Consider the following 23,609-nt stretch of genomic DNA (forward strand, 5'->3'; position numbering starts at 1 on the left):
TGCTGTCAGATAATATAATTATGTATTTTTCCCACCTAAAAGATATTGATTAATTAGTAACATAAAAGTAAATGGAAATATAAATTAGAAAATACAATAATATTAAAAATATCCAGCGAATGAGTTATTTTGACAAAACCAAACACTGTTTTCAACTCCCCCCCTCTCTCTGTCATTACATAAATAAAAAAATACACTTGGACGTATCCCCAAAAGCACAACCCAACCCCCTTGTATTACACACATAATTCTGTGTGTCTCTACACATCCCCAACGCCGATGACCACTTCCTCCGCTTCTTCTCGCAAGGTTTATTCATTTCTTCTTCAATTCTTTGTATTTCTTACTACTTGTTCATCTGTAATCATTTTACATTTGTTCTTTTGTATCTATAACCCTAATTTCGTGATGAAATCAGCAGGCTTTGAGTAAGATCGCGTGCCATCGGTTGCAAAAGGAGCTGGTGGAATGGCATGATCCACCCGCTGGATTCAAACATATCGTCTCTGATAATCTCCAAAGGTCCTTTCTTTTTTTTCTTTTTTATTCATTTTTAACACTTTTTTAGTTGATTGTTTTTTGGGTTTAGTTATGTATTGGAGTTAAAGATTGTTTTGTTTTTTTGGGGAAAAAAGATGGGATATTGAATTTACGGGTGCGGCGGGGACTTTGTATGCGAATGAAACGTACAAGCTTCAAATTGATTTTCCGGAGCACTACCCTATGGAGGCACCACAGGTGTTCTTTCTTTAATTTCCCCCTCTTTTGTAGCTTGCATTGAATTTTGTTATCGTAAATTTCCTTTCGTTGATAATTAGTTTAATCAATATTTGTGCTGATATGACTCGAAAGAAAAGCTGTATAGATAAAAATGTTTTTTTAGTCTTTAAGGAGTACATTGCAAGAAAATAGTGTGGATTCTAGTGGTGAACTACCAGTGATTTCTATTGTCCGTTGCTAAAAGAACAAGAAAATCCCTTTCGATCCCCTGTTGAATAGTATAGAAGGGCCCAAAACTATTATTGTTGCCATGATTCCCTTGAGGCCTCTGATTTCTCTCATATATTGGTGTTTAGGGAGATAATCTATATTGTTTTGTTTTGTTTCAATTGCATTTTCTTTGTTCCATGTTCATCTCAGTTCTCATGATTAATATTTAAAATAAATAAGTTTTTCAGTACGAAGGAATTATTTATAACTTCTAACTGACCTGGCAGGTGAAAGGTTTATTTGGTTTATGGCACTAAATTAAACTTATTTGCAAGCGTACTTCATATGTTTAACTTAATATCCTAATAAATTTTATCTTCAGTTCATGCACTCCAATAATTTCTGGCACTGTTTGTTATACTAGCACAGTTTACTCTCTTTTTCGAACTTGGAGGAAGTTTCGTTTGTGAAAAGATGGACCATGAAAAGTAAACATGACTTCTGATACTCTCCCTGCTGCTAGAGAAGCATAATGCATGCAACTATCATTTAGGATGTGCTTCGATAGTTGTTACTTCCCAACTAAGCAGTCTATACATCGTTCTTCGGAAAGCTGTTCTCTTTTTTTGCTGAAGTACCAAACTTTATTTAACCAACCCACATAAGGATGCAGTCATAAAAAGAACAATTTAGTATTTGCTCCTAACTCCCCTCACTTACCTGTTCTTTTGTTGGCCTCTTAATAACCTGCTACTCCAGCTATATAATTATGCAATAATATATAAGGCTCATACAGTCATACAAATAAGTTGGTGACACTTGAAATGACTAATGAACAGATAAAAGAAACTCTTACAGGGTTTTAAGTTGGGAATCATGATCAACTTGCTTGTGTTTAATAGCAATTACTACCTTGTTTATATTAAATGTTGTTAGGACTTGTCGACATGCATAGTGACTTCATTTTTTTTCTGTTTTGGCTGGCCAGGTTATCTTTGTTCCTCCAGCGCCTCTCCACCCTCACATATATAGCAATGGTCATATCTGTTTAGGTTTGTTTTGCTGCACTTTTTTACTGTAAATATTTTCTTTTATGCCTCTCCTTATCTCCAACCTTTATCTTTATCTCTTTATATACATAATGATTGCATCTATTGTTTACTCATAGTCTTTGAGTCTTTGCTCTTTGAAATTTCTCTGGGCATTATCTTATATAGAGAATAAAAGTGACCTATTCTTTTTGAGATATGGAAGAGAAGCCTTTTGGTGCAAATATACCTGTAGTTCTTGCATTGGCATTATCACCCCCTCGATGGAAACCTGATTTTGAGAATAGGTTTTCATTTCACATACATATGATTTATTGATTTTTGTAGTTCTACTTGTATAGAAAATGCTCCTGCTAAACCTTTTAGATGTGTATCCACTTGATGTCAAGAAAAGGTTTTCACTTAATTTACATATAAAAAAGTTGCTGGCGCACATACACAACTGGTTTTAGAATGTTTTGATTAATAAACTTTTGAGCTTTATTTCTTGGCAGTTGGTGTAAGTTCCTTAATTGACACTAATTCACTAGTTGCTACACAGTACACACCTATCAGTTTGTGTAGTAAAATCGTATTTAGTTACATTCCAGATATCTTTAAGTAGTGTTTTACCTCAACTTTTGCATATAATCCAGATTGCTGAAGAGATGCAACATTTATTGAATGAAAACGTGAAGTGCTGCTTTATTGTCAATGGGTCATACTTAACTAACCGTTAAGGGACTTGGATCAACGATGTTCTTGTACAACATTAGTTAATTAGCCATTTCAGTGGGGTTTATGGTATGTTTTTGTTTGGGAACAGACCATGAACCCTTAATAACATAAGATGATGAGCTAGTAGGCAGAGACGGTGAACTTGAGTTGCAAAAAGCTTAGGGTGATTAATGGAAGTAATTGAAGGAATCTTTTGGGGTGGGGGGTGATTGGAGAAGCCTAGATGTATGGTCAAGATTAAAGTGATTTCAGCTGTATGTGTGTCTCTACAATTGCCTATATTGTGTAGTTGAAGTGGAAGGCGTGGAACCCTGTTCCTGCAATGTAGTATTGCTAGTTTACAGTCTCAAGTGATACATATAGCATAAAACAATAATATTATATTTCTGCTTGCTCCCAGATGTTAATTTGTCTGTTTGTTCTGCCTATGATATTGATTAATGCTGTTTACCTTAATTTCTGGATGCTCAGCCATATGCTTGATCATAGAAGTAAGAAGCATCAAGGTTCAAATGATATGGTCTATGTCAATTGCCAATTTTGCATATTCCTTAATCGTTAACAACCTAAGCTTAAGGATCGCTGTTTCCTTCCTTGCCCTGTTGGTCTTACATATGGCTGTCATTGGTAGGATAGAAAAAATGTTTAGTCTAATTATGTCAAGTCATTTTTTTATGACCAGATATATTGTATGATTCCTGGTCCCCGGCTATGACTGTAAGTTCCATCTGCATCAGCATTCTCTCCATGTTATCGAGCTCCCCAGTGAAGGTCTGAACACAAGTTGCTAATTTTTTTAATACATTTAACCCCACATGGAGCACTCTGCTGTTGTGGGAGTTTATTTATCTGTGCAGATCTCTTAAAAATCTTAACTATTTTGCAGCAACGGCCAGCGGACAATGATCGTTATGTAAAGAATTGCAGGAATGGTAGATCTCCCAAGGAGACAAGATGGTGGTTCCATGATGACAAAGTATGATAGTGAAATGAGTGATATTGAATTGAGGCTCGAAGACCTCTTTTAAGTTATAATGTTGCTCACCGTCCTATCAAAAGGATAGGCAAGGAATGAGAATGGTTTATATTGCAGACTCCCTAACTAAATTTGCTTTTTTAGTCAACAATGAGTGCTTTTGCGAATTAGGAGCCTTCCTAGGGGCGCTCTTTGTTACCCTGGTAAAGAGCTGCAAAACTTCGTAGGTGCACCTTAAATCCTTTATCATCTCTTGTACTTTTTATTTCTGTGTTTCATCTTGTTAAATCTTGAAATGGATGTCTCCATTATATTTGGTGAACTATTTGAACTTAGACCATCAGCTTCGAGTTTGAGCCAAAATGTTTCTTAGAAGTATGGATGTCCTGGTCAATTTCTTTTGTATGTACACTTTTCATTACAAGCATGATGGTGAAAACAACAGCAGTGGTAGAACTGTGTATAAGCACAATGATGAGCATGATCACCGTTCGTATATTATTAAGATTTGTCGTAACAAATAATCTTAAGTTGCTGAGTGGTAAACTAGGTGTACAAAATTTCATTAGCTATTTACCCAGTTTTTCATAGATAAAGGTTTAGAAAATAATAAATAGAGGATAGTAACAGAATTAGGGGTGTTCAAAAAACCGCTCAAACCGCATAAACCGCCCACACCGCACCGTAAAACGCGTTTTTTAATTTTCATGGTGCGGTTGCGGTTTATTTCTTTGTTGTGTAGAATAGCATATTCGATGATAAAAATGTATTAGTATATTTTAATATTTTAGTTTTTAATATCTAATATTCTCTCCGTCTCATATAACTGTCTCATTTTATACTCTCTCTGTCTCATTTAATTCTATACGTTTTTTTTTAACTGCTCGACACGCATTTCAATGCTCTTATAAAATATAGTTCCGTAACTTATTTTTGTAATTTTCTTTTTCTGTATAAAAATATAACATCCAAACTTTAATTCAGAAAAGAAAAATTCTAAAAATAGATTGCACAATTACATTTTGGAGGAGTATTAAAGTCCGTGCCGCGTCTCCGTCTCCCAATGTATACTACTCAGGATGATGGAGGGAGTATGTTATTTTATACTCTCTTTGTCTCTCTCTCATTTCTTTTCTCTTTTTGTGCGTTGCTGAGTACGCATTTTAAAGCGCATATAAAATATAGTTAAGTGTTTGGTTATTGAGCAGCTCATCGTATTTCCATTTTTTTTTTCTTTTTTCGTTTTCTTTATCAGCAGACCATGTAAACAGCCATCACACACATCCTTGAATCATTTACTCCCTCTGTCCCAGTCAATTGTATACGTTTCTTTTTCACTGCTCGACACGCTTTTTAAGGCTCTTATAAAACATAGTTCCACAACTTATTTTTAAGATTTTCTTTTTTTGTATAAAAATATAAATGTTATACTTTTATACAAAAAAAGAAAATCTTAAAAATAATTTACAGAACTATACTATATTGAAGCATTAAAGTCCGTGCCGCGCCCCCGTCCCCCAATGTATACTATTGACTGGGACGGAGGGAGTAGCAGTTTTACCAAACTTTATGTTGGTGGTTGAAGGGGTTTCTCAGACTTGCTTAAGTTGACCGTACAACATGATTACCAACATATCACAGTTCAATCATTGCACAATAACAGGCTCGTAGCACAACCTCACCTACTACCTATAGTCTACACAACAGACTACTGTAACTCGGCATTTCCCCTCTACTTTATTTGGTTTGGTTAATATGATCCTGATAATCTCTCATCATAACATTTTAACTTTTTAGGAGAATTGATCATTTAAATTTTAAATTAATTTTCTAGAAAAGGAATATGGGCGCTTAAATAGGTTTTCGAGTGAGAGGAACATGAATGTCCATGATCCACTACCAATCCATAAATTGGTTTTCCCGAGAGAGAATGTTAGAATATGATTTTTTTCAAAGGGAATATTAGAATATGTTAAATAATCCATAAATTGGTTTCCTGAAAGGGAATGTTAGAATACTCGGGTACATACATTGACGGTGCTTGTTTTCGAATATTTTATAGAAAAATATGAAACAAAACACTTACTATAGCTTTTGGGAACTTAATTAAAAGTTTGCTATAGCTCTGTTGGAATAACTAAAGACAGAAGCCGGACCTAAGCATAAATTGACTCTAGCGATCAATTAACGAGTCACACATTTTTATTTCAAACGAATTTTTTTTTAAGAATGACTGAATAATCAGAATCTACTTCTTAAAAGACTAAAGAGTAAAGGTCTTCTTTAACATATAGAGTAATCATTAACGATGAGTGTAAATGAATAAATTAAATATTTTAGTTGATTGATTGACTTTGTCATTTTAAATTTTGACTAGAGGAAATTTATTTTTTAAAATAAATTATTTGACAAATAAGTGTTAAATTAGCTTTTCAATATATTAATTAGACATGTAATAGTCCAACCAAAAAAATCTTCTAAATATCTTTCTTAAAATTAATTAATTACAACAAAACTTAGCTATCTAGAATTTTAAATTAAAATTTAAAATAAGTTGTTAAAAAAGTCGCTCTCACAAAATTACTTTGGAAAAATTAAGATATACTTTTCATACCTTATTTTTGAGAAATGTATGACCAATCACCAACTTACTCTTATAAATTAAATACACTTTCATGCTACTTTTCTCTCACTTATTATATACTTATATATAATAAGCGTAAGGGAGGGAGATAATTTGGTCGCATGGTCCTATGGTCCAAAAGCTTATCATCCGTTGGACTGTATATTAAATAAATAAGCACCGTTAGATTTGAACTAAATTAAATTTTGTTCTATAAGGAAACTGACATCTAATTACATGTTTATAATTCCTTTTTTCAATCCAAAACAAATTATGTCTTTCATGTGTTTTTGGTTTTTTTTTTAATCCAAAATATATATTTCCTACAAATTTTAATTGTAGAATCGTATAAATCGCACCGTCACAAAATTATTTTTATCCATCAGATCGTATATTGAACAAATAAGCACCGTTAGATTAGAACAAATAATTCATTTTCTGAATTCAAAACAAATTCTGTCTTTCATGTGTTTTTGGTTTTTTAAATCCAAAATAGATATTTCCTACAAATTTTAATTGTAGGATCGTATAAATCGCACCGTCACAAAATTATTTTTATTCATCGGATCGTATATTGAACAAATAAGCACGTTAGATTAGAACAAAATTAACTTATGTTCCATAAGACAAAGACAACTTATATCTACTTGCATGTTTATAATCCTTTTTCTGAATCCAAAACAAATCATGTATTTCACGTGTTTATGATTATTTTTAATCCAAAATAAATATTTTCTACCAATTTTATTTGTAAACTCATATAAATCTAACCGTCACAAAATTATTTTTATCTTATATATTTTAAAATTAATAAGCCCGATTTATGTGAGGAACGAATACAAAATTTTTTTCTTAATTCAAAACAAATTCTACCATCTAATTGCATGTTTATGATTCATATTCTTAATTCAAAACAAATTGTGTTTATCAATATTTAAATCACATTATAATAATTCTAATATAAAATAAATTTATAAATATAATCTAATAGGAGTTGGCGTCACATATTCTACTTAAAATAATTTAAAATTTGATAGAAAGAATTTAATATTTTGGCATGATACATACAATTTTAATTTATTATTTATAAATTAATTTTTTTCATACCATTTAAAATATATTTAAAAAGTTTATAAATAATTAAAAAACTCCCGTGCCTTGCACGGGCTATAAGCTAGTAATAATAATAATAATAAGAGTTAATTGCAATTGGCACCCCTTTGGTTTCGGCTTATTGCACATTGCACCTAATAGTTTTGGAAAATACACTTTGCAGCCCCGGACTTTTAATCTGTAGACACTTTGCACCCTTTCCGTTAATTTCTGCTGTTACTGTTAACTTTTGCAGGGGCATTTTGGGAAATTTAATTATATTTAATTAAAATCATACTTTTATTTAAATTTTCTGACCATCTAAACGATATTTTTCGGAAAAAACTTAAAGAACGAAAGTTGTAGAGAATAAAAAGATCTTTTTAGAACAATAAGGTTCAAAATTTAAATAATTATTTAAAAACGATTGTTCATTTTTAGAATATTGCTAATTTTTGTATTTTTTTAAAATAATTATAAAAAGAATTACGAAAATTTTAAACCTTATAGTTGTAAGAAGATCGTTTTATTCTCTACAACTTTCGTTCTTTAAGTTTTTCTGAAAAATATCGTTTAGATGGTCAGAAAATTTAAATAAAGGTCTGATTTTAATTAAATATAATTAAATTTTCCAAAATGCCCCTGCAAAAGTTAACTGTAACAACAGAAATTAACGGAAAGGGTGCAAAGTGTCTACGGGTTAAAAGTCTAGGGCTGCAAAGTGTATTTTCCAAAACTATTAGGTGCAATGTGCAATAAGCCGAAACCACAGGGGTGCCAATTGCAATTAACTCTAATAATAATAGGAAATTAAAATAAGAATTGTTATTAGAATAATTTTATAATTTAATGTATTAAATTATTAAGATAATATTAGAGTTGGTGTTAAATAACGTTATTAAATTACTACCATTGAGGTTTGGAATTATTGTGAGAGCTAATTAAAGAATAAAACTAAGGGGCCTATGCTTGTTTGTTTGTTGAGCTTACAAAGTAAACGGATAAGAGCAGGCCGCATCACATACAAGTTCTGCTCCAGTGCATATATAATATCTGTTTCGCATATGCACTAATTTTTTTTATTATGCACTAAACTAAAAAACTTGGACCTCAATTATATTTTTCCCTAACAACACATCATAGATATTATATTAACTTTTGTAAGTGATTGCAGAATGGGTACGTATATTTAGATAGTTAATTGGAATAATAATCTGGATAAGAAATAAAGTGTATGAGATTAACAAAAATGAGAATGACATATAATTTCAAAATGTAATTTGAAGGTAATTTATCAGAGTGAGATTTTCATTTCAAATGAGTAAATTATTAACTCGAACACAAATAATTGAATATGATTCTTATTTCAATTAATCGAATTATAACATAGGAAAGGAAGTAGGGACTATGGAGTATTATAATATAGGAGATTGAAAAGTGAGGAGACACGTTTCAATAATGGGACAGTGCCTCAATGAGTTAAGGTGGAGGCAGCAAAGCAAGCTATTAGGCTATAAGCTACCTGCTACTCTATCCTTCATTCCTCAGGGTCACTAGCTTATTATGATATCAATCGACCCAACTAATTTCAATCATGGCGATGCTCGATGGACTATTCGGCCTTCTGCTTCATTCTTGTTTAAGATGGATGGTGTGCGCAACTGTGTAAGGGTAGGTTTTGGTTCACAATGTCATTAGCTGATAATAATGTTGAAACACTCGCTCTCAAAGCGCTGATCACTCGTCGATCAAACCAGAGTCTCTCGTAACATGCATCACGCCATCGATGTTTGCTTATTTTTCATTTTTTAAAAACGATGTTCGCATTATTGATACCAAATAAAGAATCCAGGAGACTCTCACGAATAATCTATTTAATAATTCAGAATTCTAATTATGTCATTATATTCTGTACGAAAGTTTTTTTTTGACAGATATTCTGTACGAAAGTTGTACGTGCATAAAATACTGATTAATTACCGTAAAACTTAATAGATGATCAAGCACTATGACCAATATATGAATCACTTGGTCCAAATGTTAACTTATGGGTTAAATAGCTAATTCATCACTAACCTGCCTGAAAACTTGCAACTGAGTCATGCTGTTGAAAAACCTTTCAAACACATCATCAAGTAATTAAAAACTTTCAAACGGGTCACTCTCCGTCAGTTCCGTTAATTACTTAACGGAAAATTCAAAAGTATATTTAGAAAATATGAAATAAAATTCAAGAAAATCTGAAGAAAAAAAAATTCTTAATAAATTTGTAAAAAATCTTTAAAAAATTCAAAAGTTCAAAATAATTCTGAAAAAAATTCAAAATCTTAAAAGAATTTTAAAAAAATCGGAAAAAATCAAGTGGCAAGTTTTTTTTAGATTTTAGAAAATATAAAAAGAACAAAAAAAAAGCTTGCCACTTTTTATTTCCCATTTTTTTGAATTTTTGATTTTATTCAGATTTTTCAAAAAATTAAAAAAATATCATATTTTGTTGAATTTTTTTCCAGATTTTTTTTCAAAATTTTGAATTTTTTTTGTTTTTTTGTAATTTCTTTATTTTTTTTTGGACTTTCCGTTAATTACTTAACGGAACTGACGGAGAGTGATGTTTTTGAAAGTTTTTAATTACTTGATGATACGTTTGAAAGGTTTTTTAACAACATGACTCAGTTGCAAGTTTTCAGTCAAATTAATGATGAATTAGTTATTTAAGCCGTCAACTTATTCATGCCAAGTAATTGACACAAAACAGGGCTTGAACGCTACCTGAACCCATAACCATTTCTCTGGTCCAACATTCACCTCTTTGTTTTGTTGCTAACTTATTTACCATACCATGCTTTGTCACTTTCTTTTCCTTTCATTGTCCGACTATTCCCCATCGTTCACCAAAAAGATCTGTCACGGGAACATTTCAAACATTTGACGACAGAATTGAAGAGAAATAAACCAAATCGATCAGCCAAATATTCCTACTGATAAATTGTTAGTACCACAGAAATGTAAGCAACATTGAACCATGTATATACATACATCTACCATTACTTGAGTAACTACGAAAATTAAACCGTACAAATAGAGATATTACATTTTGCAGTTACTAATTTATTATATTGTGTGGTTATACTTAGCTACTTTTAATTTCAGCCATTTTTTGTAGTCTAAGAAAATTCTGTTGTTTTTCAATGAATGCCTCAACAGTGAGCCTGAAATCTTCATTGCTCAAGCTCTCTACTTTTTCTAATGTTTCTCTCGCGCCTCGAGATTCGATAACTGTTCGCCGCACTTGAGTCTCCGATCGCCGGAGCTGTTTCACCGGCGCACCACGCCGCCACGCTCTCTCCGATTGTGTTCTCTCGAACTTTTGAATCTCCTTGGTTGCCTTTTCGATCGCATTCGTCACCGCTTCGCACTCGGTTCTGCTCGCGACATTCTCGACGCACACTATCTGCTTCTCTGAATCATCCACATCAATCTCAACGGCCGCTGTATTAATCAACGGCGGCGATTCAATCTCCGCAACTGAATTTGAAAACTCGAGCACGTCGTCGTTGAGATTAGTGGCAACCGCGCTGGAGTCGGTTGCGATTTGGCGCGAAAGGAAGAAGAGCGCGGCGATGATCGCGTTTCCGATGAGGAAAATGATGTGAGGATTCAAGACGGAGAGAGAGAGCCGGAGAAAAAAGTCGCCGACGAGTTTCACGACGCACGGAAGACACGTGGACGACCAGGAGAAGAGAGTGATGACGACGAAGAGTTCAATCAGTTGTAACAGCTTTTTGAAATTTCGAAAGCGGCGGTACCGCGCCATCGCATTGGCCTTTTCTTCTTTTACAGTGTCAATTGTGAAGCTCTGTTTATCCATAATGTAAAATCAGCGAGAGAGATTGAGAGAGAGAGAGATGAGCGAGGGAGAGATTGAGGATGTACGTGGTGTGTGGGAGAGAGGGTTTGAGAGACGAATTTATAATGGTAAGGAAATGGGGGCATGGACTGTAATTTCAAAAACAAAGTGATTCCTTTTTGTTCATTTTACTGGCAAGGAACTGTTGTGCTGTCATAAATAAAATAATTGTGCATGTCTGCTTTAATACATCTTCTATGCAATGAATGTGCAATTTGAAAATGGAAGTATGATAACATGTAATTTGCGGTTGTGTTGTATACTTGTATATATATCAAATAATATCTCAAGAGTATCAAACTTGGTAAAAAGAAAATCCATATTTTTTGCTTTTGATACAAGAACGTGTTATTCGGGCCACAGGTCAAAAATCGAACTAATTATTTACAGTACGTGGGCTTTTAATGGAATTGCTTTCTGATACAATTTAAATGTAACACAAGTTCACATCTTCTGTCAATTCAATAGAACATAGCACACTAACAAATCTGTTGCGAGTGTTTTGTTTACTTGGTTTTATTAAAAAATTAAATTATTACAAATTACTTTTTTTAATGTTCTTTATATTTTAACATTCTTCATTACTCGAAACTCGAAAACGCATTTTAGAGTCTAATAATTTTTATTTCATAATAAATCTTGAGATAATTTTAGATTCGAATCTCGCATGATTATGGATAGGAAATAAAAATTATTATATCATATAAATTTGTTTCAAATTTTTATCTGTCTCCTGTTAATATGATTAATACATTTATAACTTTTTGCTAAATATTTTTGATTTCTTAATTCACTGTATCCTGACGAAACAAACACTGACATACTAACAGGTCCAGTATGCCAAATCCCATTTTTTGACCTGGTTCCACTTTTGTGGTCGTTACTTCGTTCCAACTCTCGTGTGGTTTCAATTCGGTCTCGATAAAGATTGTCCGAGTCATCATTTGATCTCATAATTCTAACTAATCAAGAACTCAATTTTATTATTATATTATAACTATACAGTAAATATATTAATTTGAAATCTAGAGTTTCCAGTATGCGCTGGAAGGATGTGAGGATAATTGCAGAATATCCGAGTTTTATAAATACTTTTCCACCTGGCATAATAATGGAAATTAATATTATAAATAAACTTGACAGAAAGAAATATTATTTCGTAAAATGATATCTGAATTATGAAGATGCATGTATGTTTGTTTCAATGCAATTATACGATCATATATACATAGACCGCAAATTATTTGAGACAAATAATTATACTAGGGGTATATAATTTCTCATTCTGTTTGACTATTTTTCGTGATTTCGGCGATAGGGGAAAAGCAATTGTCATTGATTTTAATCTATATTATAAATTAACATTTTGACATTTTGTTTTTGTATGGCTCCAATAATAGATGGAGAGTACTTAATTCTTGTTGCACAAAATAAATTTCTAATAAATTATTAGTCACATTTTTTTACAATATTATACAAGACGGTGCAATTGAATAGCCTCCTTACAAACTAAAAAACGATCACAGTATTTAAAATATTAATCTAATAATAAATAAAATAACTATCTAAAATATCTAAGTTTATACATATAAAGTAATAAAAAATCAAGGAGAGGAAAACAAATTATATAAAGTTATAAACCAACAGGATGTTTAAAATGGGCGAGGTGGGTCCGTGGGGGTGAAGAGAGGAGTGAGGGAAGATGCATGCAAATGCGGTTGAGCAGCGGACTGAAGCAGCACGATGAGAGGGGCAGGCAGGAGGAGCACGCGTGGGTCTGTTGAGTGAGTGAGTGGAAGTGGGCTCGGTCACAGTTTTAAGATTATTCATGACTTGGTAAACGACATACATACACTTCTGTTTTTGTGTTTCGTACATCTCTTCCTCGTAGCCATGAAGCCATCCATAATCCATTTCGCCTCCTGTATAGTCCATATCAATCGAGATCATTTTTATGGAATTATTGTCAAAAATATTGTTTGATAATCAACTTATTAAGAAAATAATTCTAATCACGAACGGATTGCGAACCACTAACGAACATGTCTCACGAGTTTTTGCTCACAGACTGTTCATATAGCCTACGCTCACGAACATGTTTCACGAATTTTTGCTCACCAACCGCTCATTAATTTTGTTCACGAGCTTGTTTAATAAACTTTGCTAACGAACCAGCTTATACTCATAAAATTTATTTACGGGCTTGTTTGTTATTTAATTTAATTTAAAAAATAAATTAAAATTCTAACAATATTTTAATTTATGCTCTAAGGAATCATAAATTCATAATAAATCATCCATTAATAAAACTTCCACATCCAATCCAAAATAAACAAAAGCCAAGTTCACGAGTTAGTTCACGAACTATGTTCACGAACTCATAATTCGAATTTTTTCGTGAACTATCGAGTCGAACTCTATTGTGTTCAAGTTCAGCTCGTTTATAAAACGAATCTTAAAATTGTGCTAAAGATCGACTCGTTTATGAATCGAACCGAACACCGAGTGGTTATCGAGTGTATCAACTCATTTACAGCCTGGGACCATAAACAAACACGCATATTAATAGAACTAAATTTTACAAATTTACTTGTCTTAAAAAATCATTATAAATTAGTTCATCAGAATTGAGATTAATTATTTATAAGCCGAGGGTAAAATACATACGATTGGAGGTTTAGGTCAGTGAGAAAAACAGTTTTCCAGAGGGTGCTTGAATTGTTTTATTTTTCAGAAAAAAATCTTTATTTCTGAAAAGATGTAAATAAATATTTGTTTTTTTCTGAAAATAAGTTTCAATTGAATAATAGATGTAAACTAACTTCTTAACATTTAATTTAAATTACTTATATAAATATGAGATTTTAAATGGAAAAAGCCTTTTTTCAATATATTTAATCTACAATATAAAATTTATATAATATTATATTTTTGGAATTCGTTTAGGGCAATTTTTTTTCTGAATCACGAACTTAATTCAATATCGAATTGTTCTATAATTTTAAATTCATTTATATGTAACAACTACCATGCTGACTTTTTGAAGATCAGTTTCAGTCGACCATCATTCCCATCAATCCACCATTAAATGTTTGTTTTATCAATTTAATTTACATCACACAAAACACACACTAATAGCATAAGAAAGCTTACTACATGAATTCGTGATAACTCCGAAATATTAGAACTTGGATATATCTTTTGTCCAAAAAACTCCTATTATTTTTGAATTAAAGAATGTTGTAAAATTAGTCCGATCTTTATTGAATCAACAAGGTAGTTACAACAAAAGAGTCAAAAGAGAGCAAATAAAATCCGTGATGATTGAATAGAAAAAGGAGGAAAAAAGCAAAGCAAAGTGTAGTTGTATAAAAAGAGTGTTCCATTTTCTTTAAAGAAGGATCGACGTGAATTATTTGCATGGGAAAGGTATGAATGTCCCTCTAGTCTCTAGATAGACATTATTATATAATTATATAATGCATATTCATATCCATAAAAGAAGAAAAGTAAGGCAAGAAAACGGAGAGAGAACCGTGAAGGCGAGGCTTTTCTTTACAAAAGGGGCCCTAAAGTCAAGAAGAACATTATCACATCACTTACTATAAACTAAGCTACACACATTTAATCAATCTTCCCAAATTTTCCGGAGTCGCTCCTTATATTTATTGTTTAACTGCTCCACTTTGTTATTTATTTTTATTTATTTAGAAAGTTAAAACAACCGATAATGTTTACCCTTAAATGTGTAGTACAAATTTATTTTGCAGGTACATTAAAAGGATGCCCTGTTTTTAGGGGGGCTCAAATGGAGAAAAGTGAGGATTAATTAATGCCGAAGCAGTATAGTGGGTGGTGATGAATGATTCTGAGATATTCAATCCATTTGTGTGGTTACACGTTTTGACTTGGGGGAATTTTCTCGGTGCAATTACGAGATTTAATCAAACCGAATTGTGTGGGTCTAAGCATTTACTAAAATGTTCTCTTTGTCCTGTTTATTTTAGAGAATTGCCAATTTATCAAAATATTATCAAATAGGATTTGAGAAAAAATTGGTGATATTTTTTGAAAATAAAACACACGAAGACAACTTTCTCAGTCACTTCTTTTTCCTAGTAGTTGGGTCTTTCGTCGATTTCACTTGTGAAAAATTTCAAATCAATTAATTTTTTTTTAAAATTTGTTTCACATATTTTCAAGATATGATTTAGTGATAAAATTACCACAAGATTATAATTACGGTCGATTTTGATCGTCTCTCAAATGAAAACTTGGTTGATCAATAATATGATGTGGTTATGTTTGTGGGACTTGATTGTCTTTTAGATGTTATATAACTTTTTATTATTAAATTAATTTTTTAAAATAAAAAACATATATATTATAACTATAGAAGAATATTGTTTCAAAAAAAAAAACTATAGAAGAATATATTTTAAACTTGATAATATAAATGATTTAATATTATATATTATTGACTCTATCATGATCTTAAACTTATTGTAGGTTATACTTAAATATATTGATTTATTATTGAATACAACTTTTTCTGTAATAAATACCTGAAAAAACAAAGATGATTAATCACATTTTAATGTTTGGATTACACGTTACAGTACAGATATCTCAGGGTTTATTCAAATTATATATTGTGGCGAAAGAGATTAATTGATTTTGTTATAAATCTTTAAATATTATTTATCAAACAAATTACTATGTACATATGAAAAACCTAAATGGAAAAAAAAATAGTTGGTGAACTAGTCGGCTGCTGAAGCTGGGTTGCAAATGTAAATAATGAAACTGGTTTGGCAACTCAATTAGATACTACTCATTTATCTCAGAAGCCCACCCTGAAGCAAGCCTTTTACCACTCTATATTTCAATATAAAAGCCCAATTATAAATTTATAGAATCCTCTTGCTCCCAAAATGATTACAGGAGAGCATGCATCATAGAGTAAAGATTTTGTAACAAGAATGCAACGAATGATATCTTTTATTCTCTTTTTGTAAACGTATACATAAATAAAAAATCACTACCGTAAATAGGCAGTATTATCAAACAATCAATAATCCGTGTTACTGTAACATTTCTGTGCTATAAATTCTGGACACTAAACACCATGTCTTCATTTTCCCTTCTCAATGTTCCTTCGCCTAGCAAGCGTCTGACGAAGCTGAGTGAGTGATCGTGATTGGCCAACAATCACACCAGCAGTTGAGGGACTCTGGCTTAGGACTGTCTCATAGCCGTCTCGAAACGAGTCCTGTCCTGAGGCCAGGAGTTGCCAGATTAGGCCTCCAGCGGCTGCTCCACCGCGCCTAGCTGATGAGTAAATGCCTGAATATACTGTGCCTATCAGTTGGTCCCTTGTGTTTGTGTCGATTCTGGACTTGTTCCACCCGAACTCTGCAACTAGCATCGGCTTTCCTAGCACTGTTTGTGAATCTTGAATGTGAGAGCTGATCCCAGTTGTTTGTAAATGAGAGCTGGGAATCTTTATCTGCACCAGCTTGTAACCTGCTCATTAAGATTTAAAGCAATGTAATTCAGAATCAGAACAAATTTCATGTTCTACTTAGAAATGAGTTACCACTTACCATTGATCAGGATATGAGTGAATGGTGGTGAAATCAATTTCGGGGAATTGATTATGTGAAATGAAATCTGTTCCGTGTTTGAAATTTAAATTGAATTGTTTGTCCTTAGGTGCAGACTCTCCGTAAAACCCTTCCAAACCAACTTCTAGTAGATGCTCCTTGTCCATTGATTTCAAGTAAGAAGCCATCTCCTTGATCCAAGCCTGTTTAACAAGTGTGTTAGAATATTGAAACCATGATTGATTATGATTTATGAGAGAATGTAGAAGGCAGTAGGTATCATTGCAACCTGCATGGTCTTTCCTGATGAATCTGAAGCACATCGAGGCTCGTTGATTAGCTCCCAAGCCATAATTGTTGGATCACTCTTGTATTCTATTCCATTTATGCTATTCTGCCTTGAAAGAATAGTCTATAAACATATTTCACATTGTTAGTAAATAGTAATGGCAACTTGCATTACTGATGAAACTCCTATTATGTATGAACTCGGAAGTCGTTACCTTTACGTGGTTTTTGTAGAATTCCTTTACCACAGAGTTGGTATAGAAATCATCATCAGCTGATATGGTCTGACCCTTCTCTCTTGCCCACTTCACATACTGAGCCTTTCCTCCAAAATCTCCGTGATTATTCACCAAGCTCAATATCAGTTTGATCCCCTGTCTTCTAGCCTCATTCACTACGAAATCTAAACCCTTCAAGCAAAACAACAGAGGAAAAAAATGTAAGCACATTGAAACATGATGCGGTCTCATTCATGAAGGTGATGTCCATTTACTGTTAATGATAGAATAAGGTTGCACGGATTAAATTTGGTCATAGAAAAAGAGATGTAACCTGAAACATCTGTTCATTATAAACACCCGGTGAAGATTGCAGAGGCTGATTTCCCCCATCACTGAAAGCCCAAGTTCTTGAAATAGTAAGGCCACTGCTAACAGCTTCTTGGAAAGTAGACGATACTTTGTTCCTCTGAGACGGATCAGAAGCTACAGACATAAGCCAGTAAGCATTGAAACCATTCGCATAGTAAGGGCTACCATTCAGCGTAAACTGCACTCCCCTGATCTTGATGAACCCACTCTGTGCTGAAACATTAACCTTTTCTAAGCTTTCATACAAAATGAAAATAACCAAAACAAACATGCCCCAATGCCTCATTGTTCTAGAGAAATAAAGCATATATAAAAAGTACTCAGCAGAGTTATATATCTTTCATTAACCAAGAACTGAGCATATTTATATCCGGTAGAAGTCATAAGGTTCCAGGTTATGTAAATTAAAGTCCAAGCTGAAATGCGCAAGTAAGAAAACCTGGTTGCTGAAAACTTCTTCATCTTAAGCTATGAACCAAGAAGCTAAGAGTTGATCACTTATCTTAATATGCATGTGTACATTAGTTTACCAAATCTAGTGCATGCATGTGTACTTTAGTTTACCAAATCTAGTACAAGTACAAAACTCTTGACCTTAATATAAGTAGAGAGGAAAAGCAATTGTTGACAAGATGAATAGATATTTTTTTTTACTATGGAAGGGGTCTTGTAACTATCAAAGTCTGTTGTTTCAGTTATAATTCAAGATTGTTGTGCTTGACCTTGCTAGTTTTGCATATGGGCAAGTGGCAACGAACTAGAAAAATATAGTCGTTAAAAGAAAAAGATAAGAGAAACTGGATGATAATTACCCCTTAAGACTTGAATCGAAGCAGAGGAAACAGAAAGAAAGTATAAAATAGAAGAGGTCAAAAGCAACTGCTTTTACTGTCTTGTAGACCATAGCAGCTTCTTTTTTTCAGGTCTAATAGACTATAGCTTACTTGAACTAAAAATAGAATCCATTGAGGATCGATTCTATTCGTGTATCGTGTCACCAGATTGTGTGTTCGAATTTTCTAAACTTAATTTTATAGAAATAGTGATTTGCTTTTGAAAAGAATATATGAATTTTTTTTTCAAAATAAATCCTTATTATATTGTCAAATAACGAATAAGAAACAACTTTAATATTTATATCTAGAAAATTATAAAAAGATTTATTTTTTTAAAAAAATAATGACTTATTTTTATAATAAGTTGGTTGCCAACACTCCCTTTACATATAAATATCATGTTCTATTATAAAAATTAGCCTTTAACCGTGCGAAGCACGGACGATTATATAATTCATAATTTATTTTTTATAATTTAAATTGTAACATTATTTTATTAGTATTTTAAAATTAATGAATTGAACTTTAATTAAATTATATCAACCAACGGATTACATTTTCTCAAGTAAATTTAGTTTTTACAATTTATTATCTATTTAAAAATATTTTTTGTTATTAATATGGGATGATTTATTATTCAATTAATTTTAAATTATATTTTTCATATTTCGTATATCTTCATATGTATGGAAAAAAGATATTTGTCGTGTAACAGATTAGAGTTAGAAAAAATTATGTGATTATTCATGTTTGTATTGATATAGAAATGTTAGAATTCGAAAGAGTTACATGAATGCTCTTGTTTTAAAAAAATATTCAAAATTATATATTTATAATTTTATTTTAATGTCATTATAATTTTTAATGAAATAATAAAGTAAGCCGAAGGATCGAAAGTTATATACTTATACTTGTGGTAAGCCGAAGGCTCGAAAGTTATATGCATGTGGTGTTTTGGATTGATTCCGACTTGTATTTACACTACACCATATATTGGATTCAACAACACTTTTTTCAGTGTTACAAGCAAAAGTGTAGCCTTACATGCCTGAAAATTGATCAAAGTTGATCTATGACTACACTGTTTTTTTATTGTTACCATTAATATAAACAAATGTTACCATATACATGATTTTGTATCTATGGCTACGGTAAACCCAGTGTAGCCATTATGGCATATAAAAAGTGTAACTAAATTAATGAAAAACTGGTGGGACATAAATTGTCTAAGGCGGTTAACGATTAAAATACAAAAATTTCAATTCAGCGGGTTAAATGAAAGTGTAACTCACAATAGCGCTCACTCTCTGAAGACTCACTCTCACTCAAACCCTCTCTCTCGCTCATCTCTCTCACACATCTCTCTGGCAATCACGCACGCACATCTCTCTCGCAATCTATCTCGCACATCTCTCATGCTCAGAACTATCTCTCGCTCACTTTTCAACCAATGGGTTTCAATTAGGGATCTCCAACAACGAGTTGCAAAAAGGGGTTTCAACGACATTAGGGCTCAATTTGGGTTCAAGCGACGATTCTTGCTGATAATTGAGGTGGTGGGTTCTTCATCGACGCGTTATGCATTAGGGTTCTTAAGTCGCTGATAATTGGTGAGATAAATTTTTAGTGTTGCGATTTATTTAAAACTTGTATTTATAAGAAATAGATTTTTAGTCTTATAATTGTTTAAGACTTGTACCTATTTAGAGATAGATTTCTAGTGTGATTGTTTTTGTTTTTAATAAGATAATAATATAAAAATGACTAAAAGAATATGATCAAAATAAAAAATATGAACAAAATTCAGGACTACAAATTATACAATATAATATAGTATAGTATAGATAGTATATATGTTGAAACATTATGTGTGTGTGAAAAACAAGAGTCTTCCTGCATACGTTTATAGACAAAAATTAACAACTATTTTTTATTTATATGAAATATTTTAATTAATGAAATTTTGTGTATATAAAAAAATTATCATAAATAATAAAATTGGTGTCGAAAAAATCCAAACATCTGTCCAAAAAATAATTGTTAACCTCCGCTCTACAAATTCCATACAACAATACAAAATCTAGTAATGAATCAAATACGCCTCGCTGGATCTGTGGATCATGAAAGTACTCCACGTAACAGTGCTCTTCCTAAAGTAAGCTACTAGGACTGGAGTACTACTCTATCAAACTGCAATTTGTGGTAATCGTTTGGACATGTTTTTGGCATTAGAGTTTTTTAAGAAATCTAAGAGTTGCTTTCTTTCTATTTAAAGAGTCGTGTACGTTTCTTTATTTTCTTCATTTCCTTCATTTTAAGTTTAGATTTTTATTATAGTAAAGTTTAAAAAAGATTGAAATATAATATTATTTTTAAAAACAAATGACACTCATAACCAAGGTGAGCAAAACCAAACTTATGAATTCGGTTCACTTCGATTCTAATTTATTAAGGGAAATTCGGTATATTCGGTTCGGATTGAATAGACCAAAATATAATTTGATTCGGTCTGATTCTTAAAAAGTATTTGATCAGGACCGAATAGTCCAAATATTAAATTATATAGTATTAAAATTTATATTATATTATATTTATATTAAAAGAGCGAAATTCAGTTCTTTTGGTCTGGACCAAATCTAACTGAATTGTTCTAGTTCGCTCCGATTCAGTTCATAATAAAATTAAATTTCAGCCTAGAAAAAAATACATTTGATCTCGGATCTATTTGAACTCTACCCCTAAATCCTAGTACTAAGACTCTTTGGACTGTTTCGCACGTTGTGTCTGTGCATGGAACAGGAATACTGGTATACCAATTAGCGGCCATAAACTCAGCCTTATCAGGACCACCTAACACTGGCATTGGCAATAACAAGTGATAAATGTACATACTGTTAATCACAAATATCATCATTAGACAAATAAGGTGTTTAAATAGTAGCAAGCACAAGTATTGAATTAAACAAAAAATGGGCATGGAGGGGACGAGGATGGTGTGTGTGACCGGAGCATCAGGGTACATTGGTTCCTCCCTTGTCATGAGGCTTTTGCAAAGAGGTTACCATGTTAGAGCCACTGTCCGGGATCCTGGTTTGTATTATTCTTCACTACTTTATATGGAAACACTTGTTCATCACTATCTAGTTTGGCTGGTTTTAACATTTTTGGTATATTTAAGGTCTCTCAATAATGACATATATACCTGGGTTTTTTTTTTCTTTTTTGCTTTCAAAGTTTTGTTTTAGTGAATAATTAAATTTGAATTTTTTGACAAACATTAATCTAACGTGTGCAAGTAAGTATAGAGAATAAATAAATGTTGATGAGTACTTTAATTAACAGGAAATGAGAAGAAGGTGAAGCATCTACTAGAGCTGGAGAATGCAAGTACAAATTTGAGCTTATGGAAGGCGGATCTGAAGGAGGAAGGCAGTTATGATGATGCAATTCAAGGTTGTGAAGGTGTCTTCCATGTCGCCACCCCTATGGAACTCGTACTTCTCAAAGACAATGTCGGGGTATATTTTATTACTTAGCTATTCCGGGCTAAAATAAATGTTCTACTCTATTATTTTAGTCCGACTATTTAGAAATCCTGATTCCGAAACTGATTATGTGTTCAACAACATACTTGAAACTATTAATGATACATTTAAATATATCAATGATGCATGACCAACATTGATCATTCTGATTTATATATTGATGTTCAGATGGATGAGATAAAATCAACAACAGTGAATGGGATGCTGAGCATAATGAGATCCTGTTCCAAGGCCAAAACTGTCAAGAGGTTCATCTACACCGCATCTGTATACACCGTCGCTATGCAGCCTCAACCTCAACCCTCACTCGACGAGTACACTGAAGATCATTGGTCCGACATTGACCTCTGCTTTAATCAGAGGATGTTTGGATGGGTGAGACTAATTAAGAGCTAGCTTTTCTTTTTTCTATTTTTAATGTATGAATATATAACAAGTGATCATTCTAACACATATTAACACAAATTATTAAGTGTCGTTTTGACTTTTAGTACGCCTGCTCAGATTTAAAAATTTATAGTCGGTAGTAAATAAAAATTTCTGAAGCCTGATATGCAAACCCCCGAACTGCAGATGTATGCGATAGCAAAAACCAGTGCTGAGAAAGCTGGGTGGAAATACGCTGAAGAACACGGGATTGACATGGTCACTGTTCATCCTTCCCTTGTCGTTGGCAGTTTTATTAATCCCTGCACAAGTTTCAGTATCGACACTGCAGTTTCCTTATATGCTAGTAAGCTTAATTAGTAATTCTGCCTTTCAGTCCTCCTATACATTTCAGACAATATAAGCCGCATAATTAACTAAAAAACAAGTCTAGAACTGATTATTTGATGATATTATAGAAGACGAAACTACCATAGCTTGGCTCAAGGGCTTGCATGGAATCACAGCTGTGCACGTGGACGATGTATGCAATGCTCACATTTATCTCTATGAGCATCCTGAGGCTAAGGGAAGATACATTTGCTCCTCTCACAGTTTTAACATCTTTGACATTGCAGTGTCACTGAGCCTCAAGTACCCTGGCAAAACTATACCAACCGAGTATGCAATTAACATTATTTTTTCCCAGTTATTATATCCTTTATCAATCTTTTATGAGAAAATTTTCATTGATATTGAATAGATTCGGGGTCCTGGACAAGACTTTTGCCCTCCCTTGTTCATCGAAGAAGCTGATGGAGCTGGGGTTCAAGTTCGCACACCAAAACAAAGATGCTGGTGAGCTGTGCGCTGAAACTATTCAGTCATGCATTGAAAAGGATTTGGTATGATCAAGAGAACATCAATGATGATGAATAAATGAGAGTTCCTAATTTGTGTACTCTTGTATCTCTGTTATTAGTTTGAATTTACTGCAAAAAAGCAAGTGAGCTGAAGTAGTCGTTGTAATCGAACTTAATTCGTGAAAATACTATGCACTGTGAATGGGTCTCGAACTTAATAA

The 23,609-nt window shown here is 32.5% G+C and overlaps 4 protein-coding genes across 5 annotated transcripts; 2 read left to right on the forward strand and 2 right to left on the reverse strand.

Annotated features, from left to right (window-relative positions):
• The first annotated feature begins 153 nt into the window (after positions 1–153).
• On the forward strand, positions 154–4,047 carry LOC108216234 (probable ubiquitin-conjugating enzyme E2 18). Of its 2 annotated transcripts, none has more exons than XM_017388937.2 (6): positions 154–309; positions 422–522; positions 636–738; positions 1,919–1,982; positions 3,379–3,467; positions 3,583–4,047. In XM_017388937.2, exons 1-6 carry the CDS (start codon positions 280–282, stop codon positions 3,676–3,678), a joined length of 483 nt encoding a protein of 160 aa, XP_017244426.1. In that variant the 5' UTR covers positions 154–279; the 3' UTR covers positions 3,679–4,047. The 2 variants fall into 2 exon arrangements, with proteins under 2 accessions (XP_017244426.1, XP_017244424.1); XM_017388935.2 differs by having other exon boundaries at positions 155–309; positions 419–522.
• Positions 4,048–10,517: 6,470 nt separating this feature from the next.
• On the reverse strand, positions 10,518–11,255 carry LOC108217407 (uncharacterized). Its single transcript, XM_017390240.1, has one exon. The coding sequence runs from the start codon at positions 11,253–11,255 to the stop codon at positions 10,518–10,520; it is 738 nt and encodes a 245-aa protein (XP_017245729.1).
• Positions 11,256–16,404: 5,149 nt separating this feature from the next.
• On the reverse strand, positions 16,405–18,064 carry LOC108217408 (mannan endo-1,4-beta-mannosidase 7-like). The gene is made up of 5 exons (XM_064092209.1): positions 17,741–18,064; positions 17,404–17,598; positions 17,190–17,312; positions 16,905–17,103; positions 16,405–16,820 (listed from the first exon to the last, which is right to left on the reverse strand). The coding sequence occupies exons 1-5, from the start codon at positions 18,062–18,064 to the stop codon at positions 16,429–16,431; spliced, it is 1,233 nt and encodes a 410-aa protein (XP_063948279.1). The 3' UTR covers positions 16,405–16,428.
• A 3,377-nt stretch (positions 18,065–21,441) lies between these two features.
• On the forward strand, positions 21,442–23,590 carry LOC108216819 (bifunctional dihydroflavonol 4-reductase/flavanone 4-reductase). The gene is made up of 6 exons (XM_017389661.2): positions 21,442–21,704; positions 21,957–22,132; positions 22,328–22,534; positions 22,733–22,892; positions 23,005–23,206; positions 23,289–23,590. The coding sequence occupies exons 1-6, from the start codon at positions 21,584–21,586 to the stop codon at positions 23,434–23,436; spliced, it is 1,014 nt and encodes a 337-aa protein (XP_017245150.1). The 5' UTR covers positions 21,442–21,583; the 3' UTR covers positions 23,437–23,590.
• Positions 23,591–23,609: the final 19 nt, after the last annotated feature.

The sequence above is a fragment of the Daucus carota genome, chromosome 4, assembly GCF_001625215.2.
Source record: "Daucus carota subsp. sativus chromosome 4, DH1 v3.0, whole genome shotgun sequence".
NCBI lineage: Eukaryota > Viridiplantae > Streptophyta > Magnoliopsida > Apiales > Apiaceae > Daucus > Daucus carota.